Source organism: Mus musculus, chromosome 2 (assembly GCF_000001635.26).
Source record: "Mus musculus strain C57BL/6J chromosome 2, GRCm38.p6 C57BL/6J".
NCBI lineage: Eukaryota > Metazoa > Chordata > Mammalia > Rodentia > Muridae > Mus > Mus musculus.
Window position 1 is genome coordinate 111,753,909 of NC_000068.7, and position 20,890 is coordinate 111,774,798.

The window sequence follows — 20,890 nt, forward strand, 5'->3', positions numbered from 1 at the left end:
TTCAAGTTGTTGTCTTGTTTCCTCACTTCATCCCTGTAAGAAAAACTTCATGATAGAGCATGTATATGACTGTCACACTTAATGCTTCTCTTCTTGGGGAGTTGCACTTGGCACATTAGCTTTCACTGTGGGAAGTGATGTTTCTGAAAGGTGACAGTGACTCCACTTTACATTTATGTTTTCCTATCTCAGGTGTAGATGTTAACTTTCAATGTGAATGTAAGATTTCTCTAGTGAAATCACTGTCCATCTAATTGATGGACAATTCTTTGTCTGTACTCAATATCCATCTAATTAATTTTTCTTTGTCTGCAGGTTATTTCTAAAGACACACTAAATAAAATGGATGGAAGTAATCGCTCCCTGGTATCAGAATTTGTGCTTTTGGGACTTGCCCGCTCACAGAATCTTCAGGTCTTACTCTTCATAATATTTTTGGTGGTTTATCTGCTCATTCTATCTGGAAATACTATTGTCATGTTCTTAATCATCACTGACAAGAATCTCCATTCTCCCATGTACTTCTTTTTGGCCAACCTGTCCTTTGTTGATATGTGGCTTTCCTCAGCCACCACTCCTAAGATGATCACAGATTTTCTCAAAGAACCAAAGATCATTTCCTTTGCAGGCTGCATGTCCCAGGTCTTCTTTGACCATTGTGTTGGTGCAGTAGAGATGTTGCTGTTGGTGGTAATGGCTTATGACCGCTATGTGGCCATCTGCAAACCACTTCACTATTTCACTATTATGAGCCTGAAAAGATGTGCTGGGTTGGTGTTAACTTCCTGGGCAATTGCCTTTGTGCATGCCATGAGTCAGCTTTTGGCAGTTGTGCAACTGCCTCTCTGTGGTCATATGGAAATTGACAGTTTCTTCTGTGACATACCACTTATAATCAAGCTAGCTTGCATGGATTCCCATATTTTGGATATTTATATGAATGTCGACTGTGGGTTTGTGGTTGTAACCTGCTTTATTCTGTTGCTCATATCTTACACATATATCCTTCTCACTGTTCGCCAGAGCTCTAAAGCTGGGGCATCTAAGGCTCTGTCAACATGCACTGCTCACATCACAGTAGTGATGATCTTTTTTGTGCCCTGCATCTTCATCTATGTGTGGCCCCTCAGTATCACCTGGTTAGACAAATTTCTTGCTGTGTTTTATACTGTTTTTGCACCTCTCCTAAATCCAGCCATTTATACACTAAGAAATAAAGAGATGAGAAATGCTGTAAAGAAGTTAAAAAACCATTTTATGGATTATAAGGGAAATACTTAAGGCCAAGAAAAGTCTTTGTAAGTATTTCAAATTGACAATTCACTGAAATTAGTACAGGCTTTATAATTTGGGAATTAAGTTTGTATGTACAATTGGTTACAATCTTTGCATGTGTAAAATGCTTAATAAAATTCTGAAGACTGAACAGTTTAGTCATATAGAACATTCTACATTATTTCTGACTTGTTAAATTGACTTACACCTGAGAAAATTATTGAATTATTACAGCTTTGATAATATAAAAGAACATAAATTTATTTTTCAGGCTCATAGGTAACATTTTTTTGTACAATTCAGTTAAATATTGCTCTAAAAACTTCAAAAATATATTCTCTTTTAAAAAGGCAATATAATTATTTTTAACCTTATTCCAGATTCCCCAAAACCTAAGACAGTAATATAAAATTTTTGAAGTATAGAACAAATTATAACTATACACTAATAGCAGTGAACCTTATATACTATATATTTTATTATCTTAATGACAATGACATATTTTTATAAAGAAACCTAATTCTGATTTTCTCAATTATCTGAATCTTTAAAATTATTTTTTAATTACTGTTTATTTTTTCAATAAAATCATGAACTATAATCTTTCAGAGACAGTGGCAATGAACTTCTTTACTAATTTTTCATAATAAAATACTTATTATAGTTATATCAAGAATCCTACAAAACTGAAAGATCAGTTGTTTTATACAATGCTAACATTTATTTGTGAATAAAAATGTAAAATGTTCTCTGATATTTAAAATATTTTCACATTATCATATACTTAAGTAGTGTACATGATAATAATATATAATACATCTCTTATTTCTCAAGACACAAATATGAAGTCAAAAATAATATATATCTTTTATTCTTGTAATATAGGGAAAATATGAAGATATGCTAGAATAAACAAAATATATTTATGATTGCTAGCTATCTGTTTAAGATGATAATATGTTTTTATGACAAATTCATTTATTATTTTCTTCAAGTTGTATTTTTTATTTTTCTCTAACTTGATGACAAGCAATAACTATTATTTCTATACATTTTTAATTTTATTATTCTCTCATATATTATATCCTGACCTCAGTTTCCCCTCCCTCCCATCCCTGTAGTTTCTCCCTGCATTTCTTCTCTTCCCCAAATCCATTGCCTCTTCACCTACCCTCAGAAAAGAGAAGGTCTCCCAGGGGTTTCAATCAAGTGCATTTATTACTATCCCACATAGCTTAATACTTGAAGACTTAGAAACATCTATTAAATTTTTTGGTAACAAACATTTGAATTTTTCTATAATTGAAGGGTACAGAAAATATTTTTCAAACAGTATTCATTTGTTAAGTGTTACTGAACAATGCTAAATAAAATGCCAGAAAGATCAAATTGTTTTAATGATTTACATGTCATGGTTCACATTCTATTTTTCCAATGGTATGATTTGTGAACAATTCTGCTATGCATACTGCATGGAGATATAAGAACATTTTGGCACATAGATAACACTCATGTATATTGGATTGCCTCTATTTTAGTTATAGTATCTACTGATACTGATAAGCATAAGAACTTAAACATTTATGCATACTGTAATTTTTAGATACATCTATTCTCATCTGGCATTTCAACAACATTCTCAGAAAATTATCTGTGTTCCCTAATGTAAAGCAGACTGTAATTCCAAATGGAAAATAGTTAGTTAACCTATGATAGCCAAACCATTCTTGTACTAGTATGCTGATCTTGCTTGACAAGTCAGTATTGAATCATTTAAAGTTTAGTGCTTGATTAGACCCATATTTTCTATTCTTTCTCAATAGCCTGAATAACTTCTGGCACTATGAAAACTAGCCAGAAGGAATGAAATTTCCAATGATCCTAGGAAACAGACTATTTTTTCTTTTATTTATTCTTCTGTCCAACAATAAATCCTGACTTCAGTCTCCCCTTCCTTCCCTTCCTCCCATCTTCCCAGTTCAATATCTACCTCCCCTCTTGCTCAGAGATACTACTCCTCCATTTCCCTTCAGAAAAGAACAGGAAAAGCCACCCAGTGATATCAACCAAAACATGGCATAACAAGATGCAATGAAACTAAGCACAAATCCTCATATCAGGTCTGGACAAGGCATCCCAGTAGGAGGAAAAGCTTCACACAAGGCAATATAGTCAAAGACATCCCCACTCCCACTGTAAGGAGTCTCACAAAAACCCCAAGCTAAACAGCCACAGCATGTGTTTAGACACAGCACAGATCCATTCAGACTCCATGATTGCTGCTTCAGTCTCTGTGATCCTCTGAGTCCTGCTTAGATGATTCTGTGGGCTATGTTCTCGCGGTGTTCTTGACATCTCTGACACCTATATTCCTTCCTCCCACTCTTCTGTGGGTTTTCCTAGCTATAGATCTCTGAAATTGTTCCCATCAGTTGCTGGAAGAAGTCTCTGTGATGAGGATTAGGCTAGCCACCATTCTATAAGTATAATAAAATATCATTAGGAATCATTTTATTGACAATTTTTCGTCAATCATTTGGTTCTATGGTAGGTCTCTGAATCATTCAGCTTTCCAGGCAGTGTCTGCATGCTCTCCCTCTATTACCTTGGGCCTCAAGTTAGACCAGTCACTAGTTGAACATTCCCACAAGCTCTGAACTATCTTTACCCCAGAGTATCTTGTAGATGGAACATGTTGTAGGTTGAAGGATTTGTGGTTGTGTTGGTCTTTCAATCCCATCACTGAGAGTCTAGCCTGGTTACAGAAGATGACTGGCTTAGGCTCTATATCTTCCTTTACTAGGACTCCTCACTAGGGTCACCTTCATAACTTTCACTTCATTAGTTTGCCATATCACCTCCTAAAGGTCCACCTGTTCCAATTTTCCCCCATACTCTCTCCCTCAATAGCTCCCTCTTTCCCCTAGTTCTTTCTATTCCCGTGCCAAACCACTCCCAGTCCATCCACAGTTGCTATTCTATTTCTTCATTCCAGGGAGACCCATTTATCATTCCTAGAGCCATCCTTATTACTTAGCCTCTCTGGGTCTGTGGATTGTAGTGTGATTATGCATTGTTTAATAGCTATTATCAGTTTATAAGTGAGTATGCATCACGTTTGTCTGGGATACCTTACTGAGTCTGAGTTGCCTTACTCATGATAATAATTTTTCTAATTCCATCCATTTGCCAGCAAATTTCCATTTCTAATGATTTCACTTTTTTCTAATGTCTGAGTAATGCTCCATTGTGTAAATATGCCACATGTTCTTCATTCATTCTTTGGTTGAGGAATTTCTAGGTTGCTTCTAATCCCTGGCTATTATGAATAAAACTGCTACTAACACAGTTGAGCAAGTGTCCTTGTGACAGGATTGAGTGTCTTTTGGGTGTATTTCCAAGAGTTATATAACTATGTCTTGAGGTTGACCAATTCCTAATTTTCTGAGAAACCCCCATGTTGATTTCCATAGTGGGTATACAAGTTTGTATTCTCACCAGCAATGAAGAAGTGTTTGTCTTGCTTCATGTCCTCAACAGCAAGAACTGTTACTAGTATTTTAAGATGTGATTATAAATGATGCCTATGTACATAATATAATGATAACCTAATAGAAAATGTCAAGGTCATAGAAAAGAAATAACAGGAAAACCAAAAATTAATTGAATAAATATCCCCTTAATCATAAAAGTTTTCAAATAAAAACATATACCTCTTCTCTTCTATAGGCTTCCAGATCTCTACTCAAGAGTACTTGAGTACAATCATTTTTCCTCATCAACCCTATCATCTGACTTTTACGAATCTAGCAGCATAGTTTGCTAAAATATGACAGCCATATAAGGATATTTTTAAGACTAATACACTTGAAGAAATAATCTGTACTAAATGGGGCAGCTTTATCATATACCCTTCCTCCAATGGTCATTATGGAAGAGGGGACAGAGGGATTTTTAATAAACAGATCCTGGATATCTACAAAAAAATATTGGTATTTGACAGACATGGCAAAACTATAGCACATATGAGCTCATAGTAGCTTAACTCCATTCATAACGACCTTTACAAGATCCTATCAGGCAAAATCCCAGCATGGTTTGGGGAAGAGCTCATGAAGCATAATAATAGCATAGGAGTGATTGACAGCTGATGACTTTCAGAAAAGGGACAGTTTTCCTCAGGGGTACAGAACCTGAGAGGCTGCCCATGATCCACTAGACCTGTGCACATATCAGAAACATCAAGTGGACTCAATGGGTTTCTAAAAAATGAGAAAGCATAAAGTTGGGAAGGAAAAGTGATGGGGTAACAGCAGAGGAACTGGAAAGGAGGGAAAGGGGAGTGTGTTCAACAAAATACAGTACAGACATGTAAGCAATTCTCAAAATGAAAAAAATGCAGTGAATTGGAATGATATAATAGAGCCACTTCAACAGAACTTTAATAATTTCTTCAAATGTTAAAGGAACTTAAGCTGTGACTCAGTAATTCCATTCCTAGGTGAACCCCCAAAAGAATACCAAAAAGGTACCCAAAATCTTGAAAATACATGTCCTCAGCAGAATTCATCACAATAAAAAAAAAGTAAAGCACTCATATGTGTATCATCAAATGAATCAATAAGCAAAGGGTTGAACAAAATAGTTCCCAGTAAAGAAACATCCTTTGATCATATTCCATATTCCCCCTCTAGAACACAATAAATAAATAAATAAATAAATAAATAAATAAATAAACAAACAAACCATTAATGGTCCACCAGCTCAGGAAAATATCTCAGTACACATAGACACAGGTTGAGAAAAGGTGTATATAAGGCCCAAAAGGTGGGAAATCTATGTCACATACTGTACTGGCTAGTTTTGTGTTAACTTGACACAGTCTGGAGTTATCACAGAGAAAGGAGCTTCAGTTGGGGAAATGCCTCCACGAGATCCAGCTGTAAGGCATTTTCTCAATTATTGATCAAGGGGGGAGGTCATCTCTGGGCTGGTAGTCTTGGTTCTATAAGAGAGCAGGCTGAGCAAACCCGAGGAAGCAAGCCAGTAAAGAACATCCCTCCATGGCCTCTGTATCAACTCCTGCTTCCTGACCTGTTTGAGTTCCAGTCCTGACTTCCTTGGTGATAAACAGCAATGTGGAAGTGTAACCTGAATAAACCCTTTCCTCCCCAACTTGCTTCTTGTTCATGATGTTTTGTCTAGGAATAGAAACCCTAACTAAGACAAATTGGTACGAGCATAGTGGGGTATTCCTGTGACAGCCTGACCATATTTTGGGGAAGACTATGGAAGGACTTTGGAACTTTGGGCCAGAAGATCCATTCGCTGTTAAGAGCTCTGTGAGATGTTGTGTAGGATCTTGGAAGATAACATTGAGAACAGTGCAGAAAATTAAGGCCTAGCTTGTGAAATTTCAGAGGAAAAATTAAAGATTCTTTTCAGGGCCATTGCTATTTTGGATTGTGAAGATTGTGTGGTTCTGGTTAGCTGGGGCTGAAGAATCAGCTGTGATTAACAAAATACCAGAACTACTAAAGCAAAACCTTTGCATTACTGGGACTATTGATGCTGGTTAGCTGGAGCTAAGAAATTAGCAGTGATTAAGAAGAGACCAGCTAAGATCAAAAATTCAGGTGACAGCAGATGCTGGCGAGGATGTGGAGAAAGAGGAACACTCCTCCATTGTTGGTGGGATTGCAAGCTTGTACAACCACTCTGGAAATCAGTATGGTGGTTCCTCAGAAAATTGGACATAGTACTACCGGAGGATCCAGCAATACCTCTCCTGGGCATATATCCAGAAGATGTCCCAATCGGTAAGAAGGACACATGCTCCACTATGTTCATAGCAGCCTCATTTATAATAGCCAGAAGCTGGAAAGAACCCAGATGTCCCTCAACAGAGGAATGGATACAGAAAATGTGGTACATTTACACAATGGAGTACTACTCAGCTATTAAAACGAATGAATTTATGAAATTCCTAGGCAAATGGATGGACCTGGAGGGCATCATCCTGAGTGAAGTAACCCAATCACAAAGGAACTCGCACAATATGTACTCACTGATAAGTGGATATAAGCCCAGAAACTTAGGATACCCAAGATATAAGATACAATTTGCTAAACGCATGAAATTCGATAAGAACGAAGACCAAAGTGTGGACACTTTGCCCCTTCTTAGAAATGGGAACAAAACACCCATGGAAGGAGTTACAGAGACAAAATTTGGAGCTGTGACGAAAGGATGGACCATCTAGTGATTGCCATATGCAGGGATCCATCCCATAATCAGCTTCCAAACGCTGACACCATTGCATAGACTAGCAAGATTTTGCTGAAAGGACTTAGATATAGCTGTCTCTTGTGAGACTATGCCGGGGCCTAGCAAACACAGAAGTGGATGATCACAGTCAGCTATTGGATGGATCACACGGCCCCCAATGGAGGAGCTAGAGAAATTACCCAAGGAGCTAAAGGGAACTGCCACCCTATAGGTGGAACAACAATATGAACTAACCAGTATCCCGGAGCTCTTTTCTCTAGCTGCATATGTATCAAAAGATGGCCTAGTCGGCCATCACTGCAAAGAGAGGCCCATTGAACTTGCAAACTTTATATGCCCCAGTACAGGGGAACACCAGGGCCAAAAGGGGGGAGTGGGTAGGTTGGGGGGTGGGTATGGGGGACTTTTGGGATAGCATTGAAAATGTAAATGAGGAAAATACCTAATTAAAAAAACATTAGGTCTTTTTTCATATTTATGAAAATGTATTGCTTTTAAAAATTAAAAGTTTATTGAAAAGATTGCTGCATACACAAAGTTATGGTATTTTTCTCCACAAATAAATCAGGCAGAAAACATGGACACTAGACACTAATAATTGACATTAATAAAAATATTATTATTTATTGTTATAATCACTAATGTCCTCCTTAAAATACTTCCTCCGTTCCTCCAATATCTAAATTGTTTGTTAGTTTCATAATCTCAGCACCTACTAAAAGAGGATGTTTATTAAACATGTATAGTGTAACGTTGCTTTTGTATGAGAAGAATTCTAATCCTCCCATTTCTATTTCTTTTAGTTATATTGAGTATGTAATTTCTAGAGATGAAAATTGCAGCATTTTGTTAACTTAAATATTTAGTAATTTCAGGAGATCAAATTTCCTGAAATGAACTAAAATCCAACCATAAAAAAGTTCAAGCTAGAATTTGAGTAGCCTCAGATAGGTAATGAAAAAAAAAAAAAAGAAGAAGAAGAAGAGACCAGCATCACTGAGGTGATATCTTCTGGAAAATGTTTTCTGACAGCACAGAGGCTGTGTTCCAGAGAGCCAAGGTTGTGCCTTGGGCTGTGGCTGGGCTTAGTAATGTGTAAGAGTTACCCAGATGGTACTGGTTTTGAAGGCATGAAGGGGTCAGGCAGAGCATCTGAAGCTTGGCACTGTGAGAGGCGATGGAAGGCAATTGGTGAAGGTGCAGCCTCAGTTGCAATTGATGGCCCAGGACTGAAGGGGTCATGCAAAGGAGTTGAGGTTTGGCACCATGAAGAGAGCCTATGAGAGACTATTGTTGAAGCCAAGTTACAGTGGAAGACAGCAGCATTTTGGAGACTCCAGTACCATGAGATGCCCACCAAGAACAGCAGCAGAAGTGGAGTGCAGGCATCTGGAGCCTAGAGGAAAAGCTGTGTGCTACAAAGGACAGGGCTAGAGAAGTGACCCAAGCCCTTGGAGGAGCCCAGAAGATCATGAGTTGGATCCCAGACATTGGACAGTTAGAGTTTAAGTTTTGCTTTTGATTGTGATTGTACCCTGATATTTTTCCCTCTTGGAGGAAGAAAATATTTTAGTGGATCCTACAGTTAAGAGACTTAATTGTAAAAAGGCTTTGGATTTTAAAATGTTTGAACTTTTAATATGTAAAGACTGGGGGACTTTTAAAGTTGTTTAGATCTTGGGGATGAATAAGCAACTAAGGGTTGAGGCTTACTAGTGATGTGATTGTGTGTCAAGTTGACAAGGTGTCAATTGTACTGGCTAGTTTTGTGTCAACTTGTCACAGTCTGGAGTTATCACAGAGAAAGGAGCTTCAGTTGAGGAAATGCCTCCACAAGATCCAGCTGCAAGGCATTTTTCTCAATTATTGATCAAGGGGGGAGGTCCCCTTGTGGGTGATGCCATCTCTGGGCTGGTAGTCTTGGTTCTATAAGAGAGCAGGTTGAGCAAGCCAGGGGAAGCAAGCCAGTAAAGAACATCCCTCCATGGCCTCTGCATCAGCTCCTGCTTCCTGACCTGCTTGAGTTCCAGTCTTGACTTCTTTAGTGATGAACAGCAATGTGGAAGTATAAGCTGAATAAACCCTTTCCTCCCCAACTTGCTTCTTGGTCATGATGTTTTGTCCAGGAATAGAAACCCTGACTAAGACACATACCATCACATAATTTGCTCTCATATTACCCCGTAGAGTAAGCAACTCAGAATTCTGGGAATAATGTGGACAGTACATGGTACTTTGAACATTTTTTGCAACATCTTATAGCAACGGATTCTCATATGCAGTAACTAAGGAGACCTCAGAAGTAGTCAAGTAAAAAGAGTCTGAAGGTCAGAGAATCTCAGCATTTCCTACCCAAGTCATAACATGTAAGAGCTGTTCAGACCAAGGAGGTTTATTTCTGAACTTTAAGTGCAGTAGCCTGGTGGAACTAAAGTAAAAAGAGAGAGCCCAAGCCCAAGCTAGACAAAACTCCAGGAGAGAGAAAGAAAAGTCCTACACTAGCCAATAACCTATTTTACAGTTGACACATACTGGAAAATGGAAAACCAGTTTTCTTCAATGGAGTGACACAAGACATCTCAGCCATACTTCAGGAAATATCTTATTCTCAGAAGTTGATCATCAGACTCCATGTTTCTTTTGTGCTTTTTGGTGTTGTTTTACTTTTGTTTTTCTTTTATTGAAAATAGAACTTGTTTTTCATTCTATGGGATTTCTCCTTCTACTCCTGCCAGTTCTTCCCAACTTCTCTCCCATCCATATCAACCTCCTTTCTGTCTCTCCTTAGACAACACAACTATCTAAGGGATAATAATAACAAAATATAACAGCATAACATAATATAACATCCTAAAGCGAAAACAAAGAAGTAGAAATAAGACAAAACAAACAGAATAAAAATAACTTAAGAAATAGATAAAGATACAGAGATCCACTTACACATGCATTCAGGAATCCTATAAAACCAGAAAAACAAGAAGCACTAGTGTATACACAAAATATGTAAGGTAAAAATAAATAAATAAATAAATAAATAAATAAATAAATAAATAAATAAATAAATAAATAAAATATAAGCCGTGACATGGCATTATGAGACAAGAAACCTCCAAAAGTGCCTTTGAATTTGTTTTATGTTGTTCATTTCCTGCTGGGCATGGAATCTGCTCTTAAGAATGTTTTGTTTTACAGCTAGGAAAACAGGCTGACTTCAGATCTTCACCTCTCCTTTTGTTTTGTTTCTTCAATCCCAATCCCCCTCAACCACCACTGCCTCATCCTCAGCTCTGTAGCTGAAACCTGCTGCAGTCTCCCTTTCCCCTTTGACCCTCATCTCCATGAATCATAAAAATTTTCTCTTCCAACCTTCTTTCACCCAACTCAGCCCATTACCCCAGCCTCCAACACCAATAGGCATTTTCTACTAACACACCAGGTAAGCTAAACAGGGAAACAGGTAAGCCAATTAAAGACCATCACCACTATGTCCCCTCCTCCAAATCCAATCCCCAGTATCAGTTTTAAGTCTTAAAAAGAACACCTGATGCAGCCTACCCCATGCCTACATGTTTGTCCCATGGATCCCACAGAACTTTCCTTCTTACTCTCCATCCCCAGACTTCACTGCTTTATCCCAGCTCTAGCTCTATCAGGTACCCCTTGATAACCCAAAGGTCATTCCTGTCAGAGGAACAGGTAGTTTCAGGTCTTCACCTCTGCATTTGCTAGCTCTGTACCCACACCCTCACTGACCCCATTCCAAATGGATCACAAAGATCATCTCCTCCAATCTTTCTTTCTCCAACTCATGCCATTACACCAGTCTCCAACATCAGCAGGTATTCTCTTCTAACACATCAGCTGAGCAGACCAGGGAAACAGATCCAATCTCCCAGCCTCATCACCAACATTACAGCAGACCTTGTGAAGTGACCTTGCTTCACTTGCTACCCCATTTCAAGGAAACTAAATAAAAAATAATCCGGTTGAATGCTCTCCTCCCACCTATGAACATCATCAGTCCTCAAGTCTATTCCCAATCCCTAAATTTCAGCTCCTATATACCCAGAAACACTTTTTACCTGGATACCACAGTGACCACACATATAAGGTAAAAAGAAAAATTCTTAACAGGCAAAACACAGCCATTACACTCACCTAAAATCCACAGAGGAAATAGAAACAAAAGAATAAAACATCCAACCAACAAAGACAAAATGAGAAATCAGCATGTAGACCCATAATTACCACAACCACACATGCCTATATGCCAGCATAAAAACACAATATTAACCAGGGCATAATGTCTCTACAGAGCCCAGCAACCATACCAGAGCTGGCCCTGGATATTCTAACATAGCTGAAGCACAAGAAAAAGAACTTAAAAAGTAGCATTAAAATGAGTGAAATTCTTTTTTTTAATTAATTATTTTTATACTCCATATTTTATTCCCTTCCCCCATCCACCCTCCAACTGTTCCACATCCCATACCTCCTCCCCACCTCCCTGTCTCCACATGGATGTCCCCATCCCCTACACTACCTGACCTCTAAACTCCCTGAGGCCTCCAGTCCCTTGTGGGTTTGGTGCATCATCTCTAAATGAAGACAGACCTGGAAGTCCTGTATGTGTGCTGGGGGGCTCATATCAGCTAGTGTATGCTGTCTGTTTGGTGGTCCAGTGTTTGAGAGATCTTGGCGGTCCAGTTTAATTGAGACTGTTGGTCCTCCTACAGGATTTCCCTTCTCCTCAGCTTCTTTCAGCCTTCCCTAATTCAACAACAGATGTCAACTGCTTCTGTTCATTGCTTGGGTGCAAATATCTGACTCTTTCAGCTGCTTGTTGGGTCTTCCAGAATGAGGTTATGATAGATCCCTTTTTGTGAGCACTCCATAGCCTCAGTAATAGTGTCAGGCCTTGGGACCTCCCCTTGAGCTGGATCCCACTTTAGGCCTGTCACTGGACCTTTTTTTCCTTGGGCTCCTCTCCATTTCCATCTCTGTAATTCTTTCAGAGGGGAACAGTTATGGGTTAGAGATGTGACTGTGGGATGGCAACCCCATCCCTCATTTGATGTTCTGTCTTCCTGCTGGAGGTGAGCTCTAGAAGTTCCTTCTCCCTACTATAGGGTGGGCGTTTCATCTAAGACACCTCCCTGTGAGTCCTGGTAGTCTCTCACCTCCCAGGTCTCTGGTGCATTCTGGGGCATCCTCCTAACCTCCTATTTCCTGAGGTTGCCTGTTTCCATTCTTTCTGCTGGTTCTCAGGGCTTTAGTCCTTTTCCTTCACCCAATACCAAATCAGGTTTCCCTCTCCCCCAACTCCCCTGCACCCCATCTACTATCCCTCCAGATTCCACCCTCCCTCCCACTTGCGATTGCTTTCTTCTCTCTCCCAAGTGGGACTGAGGCATCCTCATGTGGGCACTTCAGCTTGTTCAGCTTTTGAGTTCTGTGGACTGTATCTTGGGTATTCTGTTCTTTTTTTTTTTTTTTTTTTTTTTTTTGCTAATATTGACTTATTACCAAGTACATACCATGCATGTCCTTTTGGGTCTTAGTTACCTCTCTCAGGATAATATTATCTAGTTCCACCAATTTGCCTGCAAAACTCAGGATGTCCTCATTCTTAATAGTTGAATAGTACTCCATTGTGTAAATGAACCACATTTTCTGTATCCATTCTTCTGTCATGGAACATCTGAGTTCTCTCTCTCTCTCTCTCTCTCTCTCTCTCTCTCTCTCTCTCTCTCTCTCTCTCTCTCTCTCTCTCTCCCTCCCTCCCTCCCTTCCTTCCTTCCTTTCTTTCTTTTTCTTTCTTAGCTTATACAATATTTCCCAACCAAAGTTTTTCTCCTTCCACTTCTCTCAGTTCCCATCCACATATCCACTCTCCTTCATATCCACTCCTCCTCTGTTTTCCCTTCAAAAAAGAATAGGCATCTCAAAGAATCTAGTAAACATGGCATAACACGTTACAGTAAGACCAGCTACAAGCCCTTGTATCAAGGCTTTACAAGGTAACTCAGCATGAGGAAAAGAATCTAAAGCACAAGCAAAACGTTAAGAGACACCCCACTCCCACTGTTAGGAGTTTCAGAAGAACATGAAGCTACACAACCATAATATATGTGCAGAGGAACTAATACAGACTGAGGAACGATCCTTGATTTTCACTTTAATCTCTGTAAGCCCCAATGAACACTACTAAATTGAGTTTATTGGCCATGTTCTCCTGATACCTTTGACCCTTCTGGCTCCTATAATCCCCCCCTCCCACACACTTCTTCAGGGTTGTCTGAGCTCTGCCTAGTGTTTGGCTGTGACTTTCTGCATCTGTTCTCAACAACTGCTGTATAAAGCCTCTCTGATAATCATTTGGCTAGACTCTGATCTCTGAGTATAGAAATTATAGCAGAATATCATTAAGAATTTCATTTAAGCCAGGCATGGTGACACAGGCCTTTAATCCCAGCGCGTGAGAGGCAGAGGCAGGCAGATTTCTGAGTTCGAGGCTAGCCTGGTCTACAGAGTGAGTTCCAGGACAGCCAGGATTATACAGAGAAACCCTGTCTAGAAAATAAACAAAAAGAAAAAAGAAAAAAACCTTCATTTTATTACTGTTTTTTGTGGTGGTGTTCTTGTCCTTTTTGTTGTTGTTTTGTCAGTCATGTTTTGTTCTACTCTAGGTCTCTGGGCTATCCAGCCTATGGTTCCTGGTCATACAGACAGTGTGGGACATGTGCTCCCTCTTGTAACATAGGCCTCAAGTTAGACTACTTATTAATTAGTCACTTCCACAATTTCTGTGTTTCTATTACCTTAGCACATCTTGCAGGTAGGACAACTGTAGGCTGAAGACTTTGTGACTGGGTTGGTGTTCAACATCCATCACTAGAAACCTTGCCTAGGTATAGAAGATAGCTGGTTCATTCCTATTACTAGGAGTCTTTACTAGCATCACCTTTATAGATCCCAGGAAGTTTTTACTGTGCTAGTCTTCCACATTGCTCTCAAAATGCCCCTAATTCCAATCAACTCCTCCACCCAATTCTTTATCCTGTCATCCATCACTTTCTGCCTGACACCTTCTCTTCTTTTCTCTACCCTCTGCCAATCCACTCAAAAAATCTATTCTATCTTCCTTCCCAGGAAGACCCATGGCTCCCTCCTAGAACTCTCCTTATCCTCTTGATTTGTGGATTATAACATACTTATTATTACTTAGTTAACAAAAATTATCCACGTATAAGTGAATACATTCCACTTTTCTAGCTCCATCCATTTGCTGGCCAAATTTATGGTATTATTGTTTTTAACAGATGAGTAGCATTCTTTATTTTATTTTATTTTATTTTATTTTTTTTATTTATTTATTTTATATACTTTTTTTAATTGCTAAATTTGTAAGTTTTTTTTTCATTGATTTTTATTTTTATTAAGTATTTTCCTCATTTACATTTCCAATGCTATCCCAAAACTCACCCATACCCTCCCACCCACTGCCCTACCCACCCACTCGCACTTTTTAGCCCTGGCATTCCCCTGTACTGGGGCATATAAAGTTTGCAAGTCCAATGGGCCTCTCTTTCCATTGAAGGTCAACTAGGCCATCTTATAATACATATGCAGCTAGAGTGAAGAGCTCCAGGGTACTGGTTAGTTCATAATGTTGTTCTACCAATAGGGTTGCAGATCCCTTTACCTCCTTGGGTACTTTCTCTAGATCCTTCATTGGGGACCCTGTGATACATCCAATAGCTGACTGTGAGCATCCACTTATGTGTTTGCTAGGCCCCGGCATAGTCTCACAAGACACAGCTATATCTCGGTCCTTTCAGCAAAATCTTGCTAGTGTATGCAATGGTGTCAGCGTTTGGAAGCTGAGTATGGGATGAAACCCTGGATATGGCAGGCTCTAGATGGTCCATCCTTTTGACACAGCTCCAAGCTTTGTCTCTGTAACTCCTTCCATGGGTGTTTTGTTCCCTATTCTAAGAAGGGGCAAAGTGTCCACTCTTTGGTCTTCATTCTTCTTGAGTTTCATGCGTTTAGCAAATTATATCTTATATCATGGGTATCCTAAGTTTCTGGGCTAATATCAGTGAGTACATATTGTGTGAGTTCCTTTGTGATTGGGTTACTTCACTCAGGATGATGCCCTCCAGGTCCATCCATTTGCCTAGGAATTTCATAAATTCATTCGTTTTAATAGCTGAGTAGTACTCCATTGTGTAAATGTACCACATTTTCTGTATCCATTCCCCTGTTGAGGGACATCTGGGTTCTTTCCAGCTTCTGGCTATTATAAATAAGGCTGCTATGAACATAGTGGAGCATGTGTCCTTCTTACCGGTTGGGATATCTTCTGGATATATGCCCAGGAGAGATATTGCAGGATCCTCCGGTAGTACTATATCCAATTTTCTGAGGAACCTCCAGACTGATTTCCAGAGTGGTTGTACAAGCTTGCAATCCCACCAAAAATGGAGAAATGTTCCTCTTTCTCCACATCCACAACAGATTCTGCTGTCACCTGCTTTTTTGATCTTAGCCATTCTGACTGGTTTGAGGTGGAATCTCACAGTTGTTTTGATTTACATTTCTATGATGATTAAGGATGCTGAACATTTTTTCAGATGCTTCTCAGCCATTTGGTATTCCTCAGGTGAGAATTCTTTGTTTAGCTCTGAGTCCTATTTTTTAATGGGGTTATTTGATTTTCTGGAGTCCACCTTCTTGAGTTATTTATATATATTGGATATTACTACCCTATCTGATTTAGGATAGGTAAAGATCCTTTCCCAATCTTTTGGTGGCCTTCTTGTCTTATTGATGGTGTCTTTTGCCTTGCAGAAGATTTGCAGTTTCATGAGGTCCCATTTGACAATTCTTGATCTTACAGCACAAGCTATTGCTGTTCTATTCAGGAATTTTTCCCCTGTGCCCATATCTTCAAGGGTTTTCCCTACTTTCTCCTCAATAAGTTTCAGTGTCTCTGGTTTTATGTGGAGTTCCTTAATCCACTTAGATTTGACCTTAGTACAAGGAGATAGGAATGGATCAATTCAAATTCTTCTACATGATAACCGCCAGTTGTGCCAGCACCATTTGATGAAGATGCTGTCTTTTTTCCACTGGATGGTTTTTGCTCCCTTGTCAAAGATCAAGTGACCATAGGTGTGTGGGTTCATTTCTGTGTCTTCAATTCTTATCCATTGGTCTACTTGTCTGTCGCTATACCAGTACCATGCAGTTTTTAACACAATTGCTGTGTATTACAGCTTTAGGTGAGGCATAGTGATTCCACCAGAGGTTCTTTTATCCTTGAGAAGAGTATTTGCTCTCCTTGGTTTTTTGTTATTTCAGATGAATTTGCCGATTGCCCTTTCTAATTCGTTGAACTATTGAATTGGAATTTTGATGGGGATTGCATTGAATCTATAGATTGCTTTTGGCAAGATAGCCATTTTTGCTATATTGGTTCTGCCAATCCATGAGCATGGGAGATCTTTCCATCTTCTGAGATCTTCTAAAATTTCTTTCTTCAGAGACTTGAAGTTCTTATCATACAGATCTTTCACTTCCTTAGTTAGAGTCACACCAAGGTATTTTATATTATTTGTGACTATTGAGAAGGGTGTTGTTTCCCTAATTTCTTTCTCAGCCTGTTTATTTTTTGTGTAGAGAAAGGCCATTGACTTGTTTGAGTTAATTTTATATCCAGCAACTTCACCAAAGCTGTTTATCAGGTTTAGGAGTTCTCTGGTGGAATTTTTAGGGTCACTTATATAAACTAACATATCATCTGCAAAAAGTGATGTTTTGACTTCCTCTTTTCCAATTTTATCCCCTTGATCTCCTTTTGTTGTCGAATTGCTCTGGCTAGGACTTCAAGTACTATGTTGAAGAGGTTAGGGAGAAAGTGGGCAGCCTTGTGTAGTCCCTGATTTTAGTGGGATTGCTTCCAGCTTCTCACCATTTACTTTGATGTTGGCTACTGGTTTGCTGTAGATTGCTTTTATCATGTTTAGGTATGGGCCTTGAATTCCTGATCTTTCCAAGACTGTTATCATGAATGGGTGTTGGATTTTGTCAAATGCTTTCTCAGCATCTAAGGAGATGATCTTGTGGTTTTTGTCTTTGAGTTTGTTTATATACTGGATTACATTGATGGATTTCCGTATATTGAACTATCCCTGCATCCCTGGGATGAAACCTACTTGGTCAGGATGGATGATTGTTTTGATGTGTTCTTGGATTTGGTTAGCAAGAACTTTATTGGGGACTTTTGCATCAATATTCATAAGGGATATTGGTCTGAAGTTCTCTATCTTTGTGGGTTCTTTTTCTGGTTTAGGTATGAGAGTAATTTTGGCTTCATAGAATGAGTTGGGTAGGGTACCTTCCGTTTCTATTTTGTGGAATAGTTTGTGAAGAACTGGAATTAGATCTTCTTTGAAGGTCTGATAGTACTCTTCACTAAACCCATCTGGTCCTGGGCTTTTTTTGGTTGGGAGACTATTAATGACTGCTTTTATTTCTTTGGGGGATATAGGGCTGTTTAGATCATTAACCTAATCTTGATTCAACTTTGGTACCTGGTATCTGTCTAGAAACTTCTCCATTTCATCCAGGTTCTCCAGTTTTGGTGAGTATAGCCTTTTGTAGAAGGATCTGATGGTGTTTTCGATTTCTTCAGTATTTGTTGTTATGTCTCCCTTTTCATTTCTGATTTTGTTAATTAGAATGCTTTCCCTGTGCCCTCTAGTGAGTCTGGCTAAGGGTTTGTCTATCTTGTTGATTTTCTCAAAGAACCAGCTCCCCGATTGGTTGATTCTCTGAATAGTTCTTCTTGTTTCCACTTGGTTGATTTCGCCCCTGAGTTTATTTCCTGCTGTCTACTCCTCTTGGGTGAATTTGCTTCCTTTTGTTCTAGAGCTTTTAGGTGTGTTGTCAAGCTGCTAATGTGTGCTCTCTCTTGTTTCTTTTTGGAGGCACTCAGAGCTATGAATTTTCCTCTTAGAAATGCTTTCATTGTGTCCCATAAGTTTGGGTATGTTGTGGCTTCATTTTCATTAAACTCCAAAAAGTCCTTAATTTCTTTCTTTATTCCTTCCTTGACCAAGGTATCATTGAGGAGAGTGTTGTTCAGTTTCCACATGAATGTTGCCTTTCTATTATTTATTTTGTTATTGAAGATCAGCCTTAGTCCATGGTGATCTGATAGGATGCATGGGACAATTTCAATATTTTTGTATCTGTTGAGGCTTGTTTTGTGTCCAATTATGTGGTCTATTTTGGAGAAAGTACCATGAGGTGCTGAGAAGAAGGTATATCCTTTTGTTTTAGGATAAAATGTTCTGTAGATATCTGGTAGATCCATTTGTTTCATAACGTCTGTTAGTTTCACTGTGTCCCTGTTTAGTTCCTGTTTCCATGATCTGTCCATTGGTGAAAGAGGTGTGTTGAAGTCCCCCACTATTATTGTGTGAGGTGCAATGTGTGCTTTAAGCTTTTAATAAGATCAATCGGTCTTGGGGCAAAGGCTCAATAAACGATCCTGTCTGAATGACATCCGTGCTTGTGTGGTTTGTGAGGTGATTCCTGGACCCCAACAGATGGAATATCTTTTGGGTATATGCCCAAGAGTGATACAGTTGGATCTTGAGATAGATTGGTTCTGACTTTTCTGAATGACTGGAATATTGATTTCCATACTGGCTACACAAGTTTGCCTTCTCATCAACAGTGGAGGATTGTTATCCTTACTCCACATCTTCACCAGCATGACTGTCACTTGTGGTTTTGAGCTCAGTGAATCTGACAAATGTAAGATGGAATCTCAGAGTCATTTTGATTTGCATTTCCCCAATGGATAAGGACTTTGAGCATTTCTTCTCAGCCATTTGAGTTTACTCTGTTGAGAATTCTGTTTAGATATGGAAATAAGTTTATCTGGACTATTCGGTTTGTTAGATAGATAGATAGATAGATAGATAGATAGATAGATAGATGGATGGATGGATGGATGGATGGATGGATGGATGGATGGATATGGATATGGATATGGATATGGATATGGATATGGATATGGATATGGATATGGATATGGATATGGATATGGATATGGATATGGATATGGATATGGATATGAATATGTAATGGATGTGGATGTGGATGTGGATGTGGATGTGGATGTGGATGTGGATGTGGATGTAGATGTAGATGTAGATGTAGATGTAGATGTAGATGTAGATGTAGATATAGATATAGATGATATAGATATAGATAGATATATAAAATGATATAATACTTTGACTTCTTCATTTCCAATTTCTATCTGTTTGATCTACATAAGTTATCTTGTTGGTCTAGCCTGAACTTCAATTATGATATTTAGTAAATATAGAGAAAATGGGCACCCTTGTCTTTTTTCTGGTTTTAGTGAACTTGCTTTGTGTTTCTTTTCATTTAATTTGATGCTGACTATTTGCTTGCTGTAAATTGACTTATTATACTTAGGTATGTCCCTTGTAGCCCTAGTCTATCTAAGATTTTTGTCATGAAATGGTGTTGGATATTTGTTAAAGACTTTATCAACATCTGAGATGATTATGTGTTTTATTTTTCTTCTTTCTGTTTGTTTATATGGTGGAATAAATTGGCTGATTTTCATAGGTTGAATTAACCCTGCATAGTTTTTCTCAATATTTTTACTTTAATTAAGATGCAAATAGCCAGACGTGGTGGCCTATGCTGTTAATCCCAGCACTCTGGAAGCAGAGGCAGGCAGATTTCTGAGTTTGAGGCCAGCCTGGTCTACAAAGTGAGTTCCAGGACAGCCAGGGCTATACAGAGAAACCCTGTCTCAAAAAACAAAAAAACAAAAAACAAAAAAGACACAAATATATCTTTTCTCCATTACCTTTCCTTTCCCACAATCCCTCCAGTGTCCTCTTTCTCAAATCATTTCCATACCCACCCATCCTCACTCCCTCTCAGAATCATGGCTTCTTTTTTATTATTACTCTTACATATATGTACATAAAATGTATGTAGCTGGCTCACCAGTAGTGTTTGACTAATAAACCATTCATCCCAAGAAAAGACTAATTCTGACTCTGTCTACAAAATTTATATACATGTCTTTGTCTATAGGTAGGAATCCTAAAATTTCATCTCTTGTTTTAGTAGCCATATTGGTGTGTTATCTTGGTACCATTTCTCTCTCTATTCTACAAGACAAAAATCTCACAACAAAATTCCCAATCTTCTTCCTCTTACAATCTTTTCACCCCTACTTTGGGCTTGTAATATTCTTTGG

The 20,890-nt window shown here is 38.7% G+C and overlaps 1 protein-coding gene across 1 annotated transcript; it reads left to right on the forward strand.

Moving 5' to 3' along the window:
• The first annotated feature begins 342 nt into the window (after nt 1-342).
• On the forward strand, nt 343-1,281 carry Olfr1301 (olfactory receptor 1301). The gene has a single exon (NM_146887.1). The coding sequence runs from the start codon at nt 343-345 to the stop codon at nt 1,279-1,281; it is 939 nt and encodes a 312-aa protein (NP_667098.1).
• The last annotated feature ends 19,609 nt before the right edge of the window (nt 1,282-20,890 follow it).

Coding starts and splice junctions, on each gene's coding strand:
- Olfr1301 (NM_146887.1), top strand. CDS start 343: ATGGATGGAAGTAATCGCTCCCTGGTATCAGAATTTGTGCTTTTGGGA.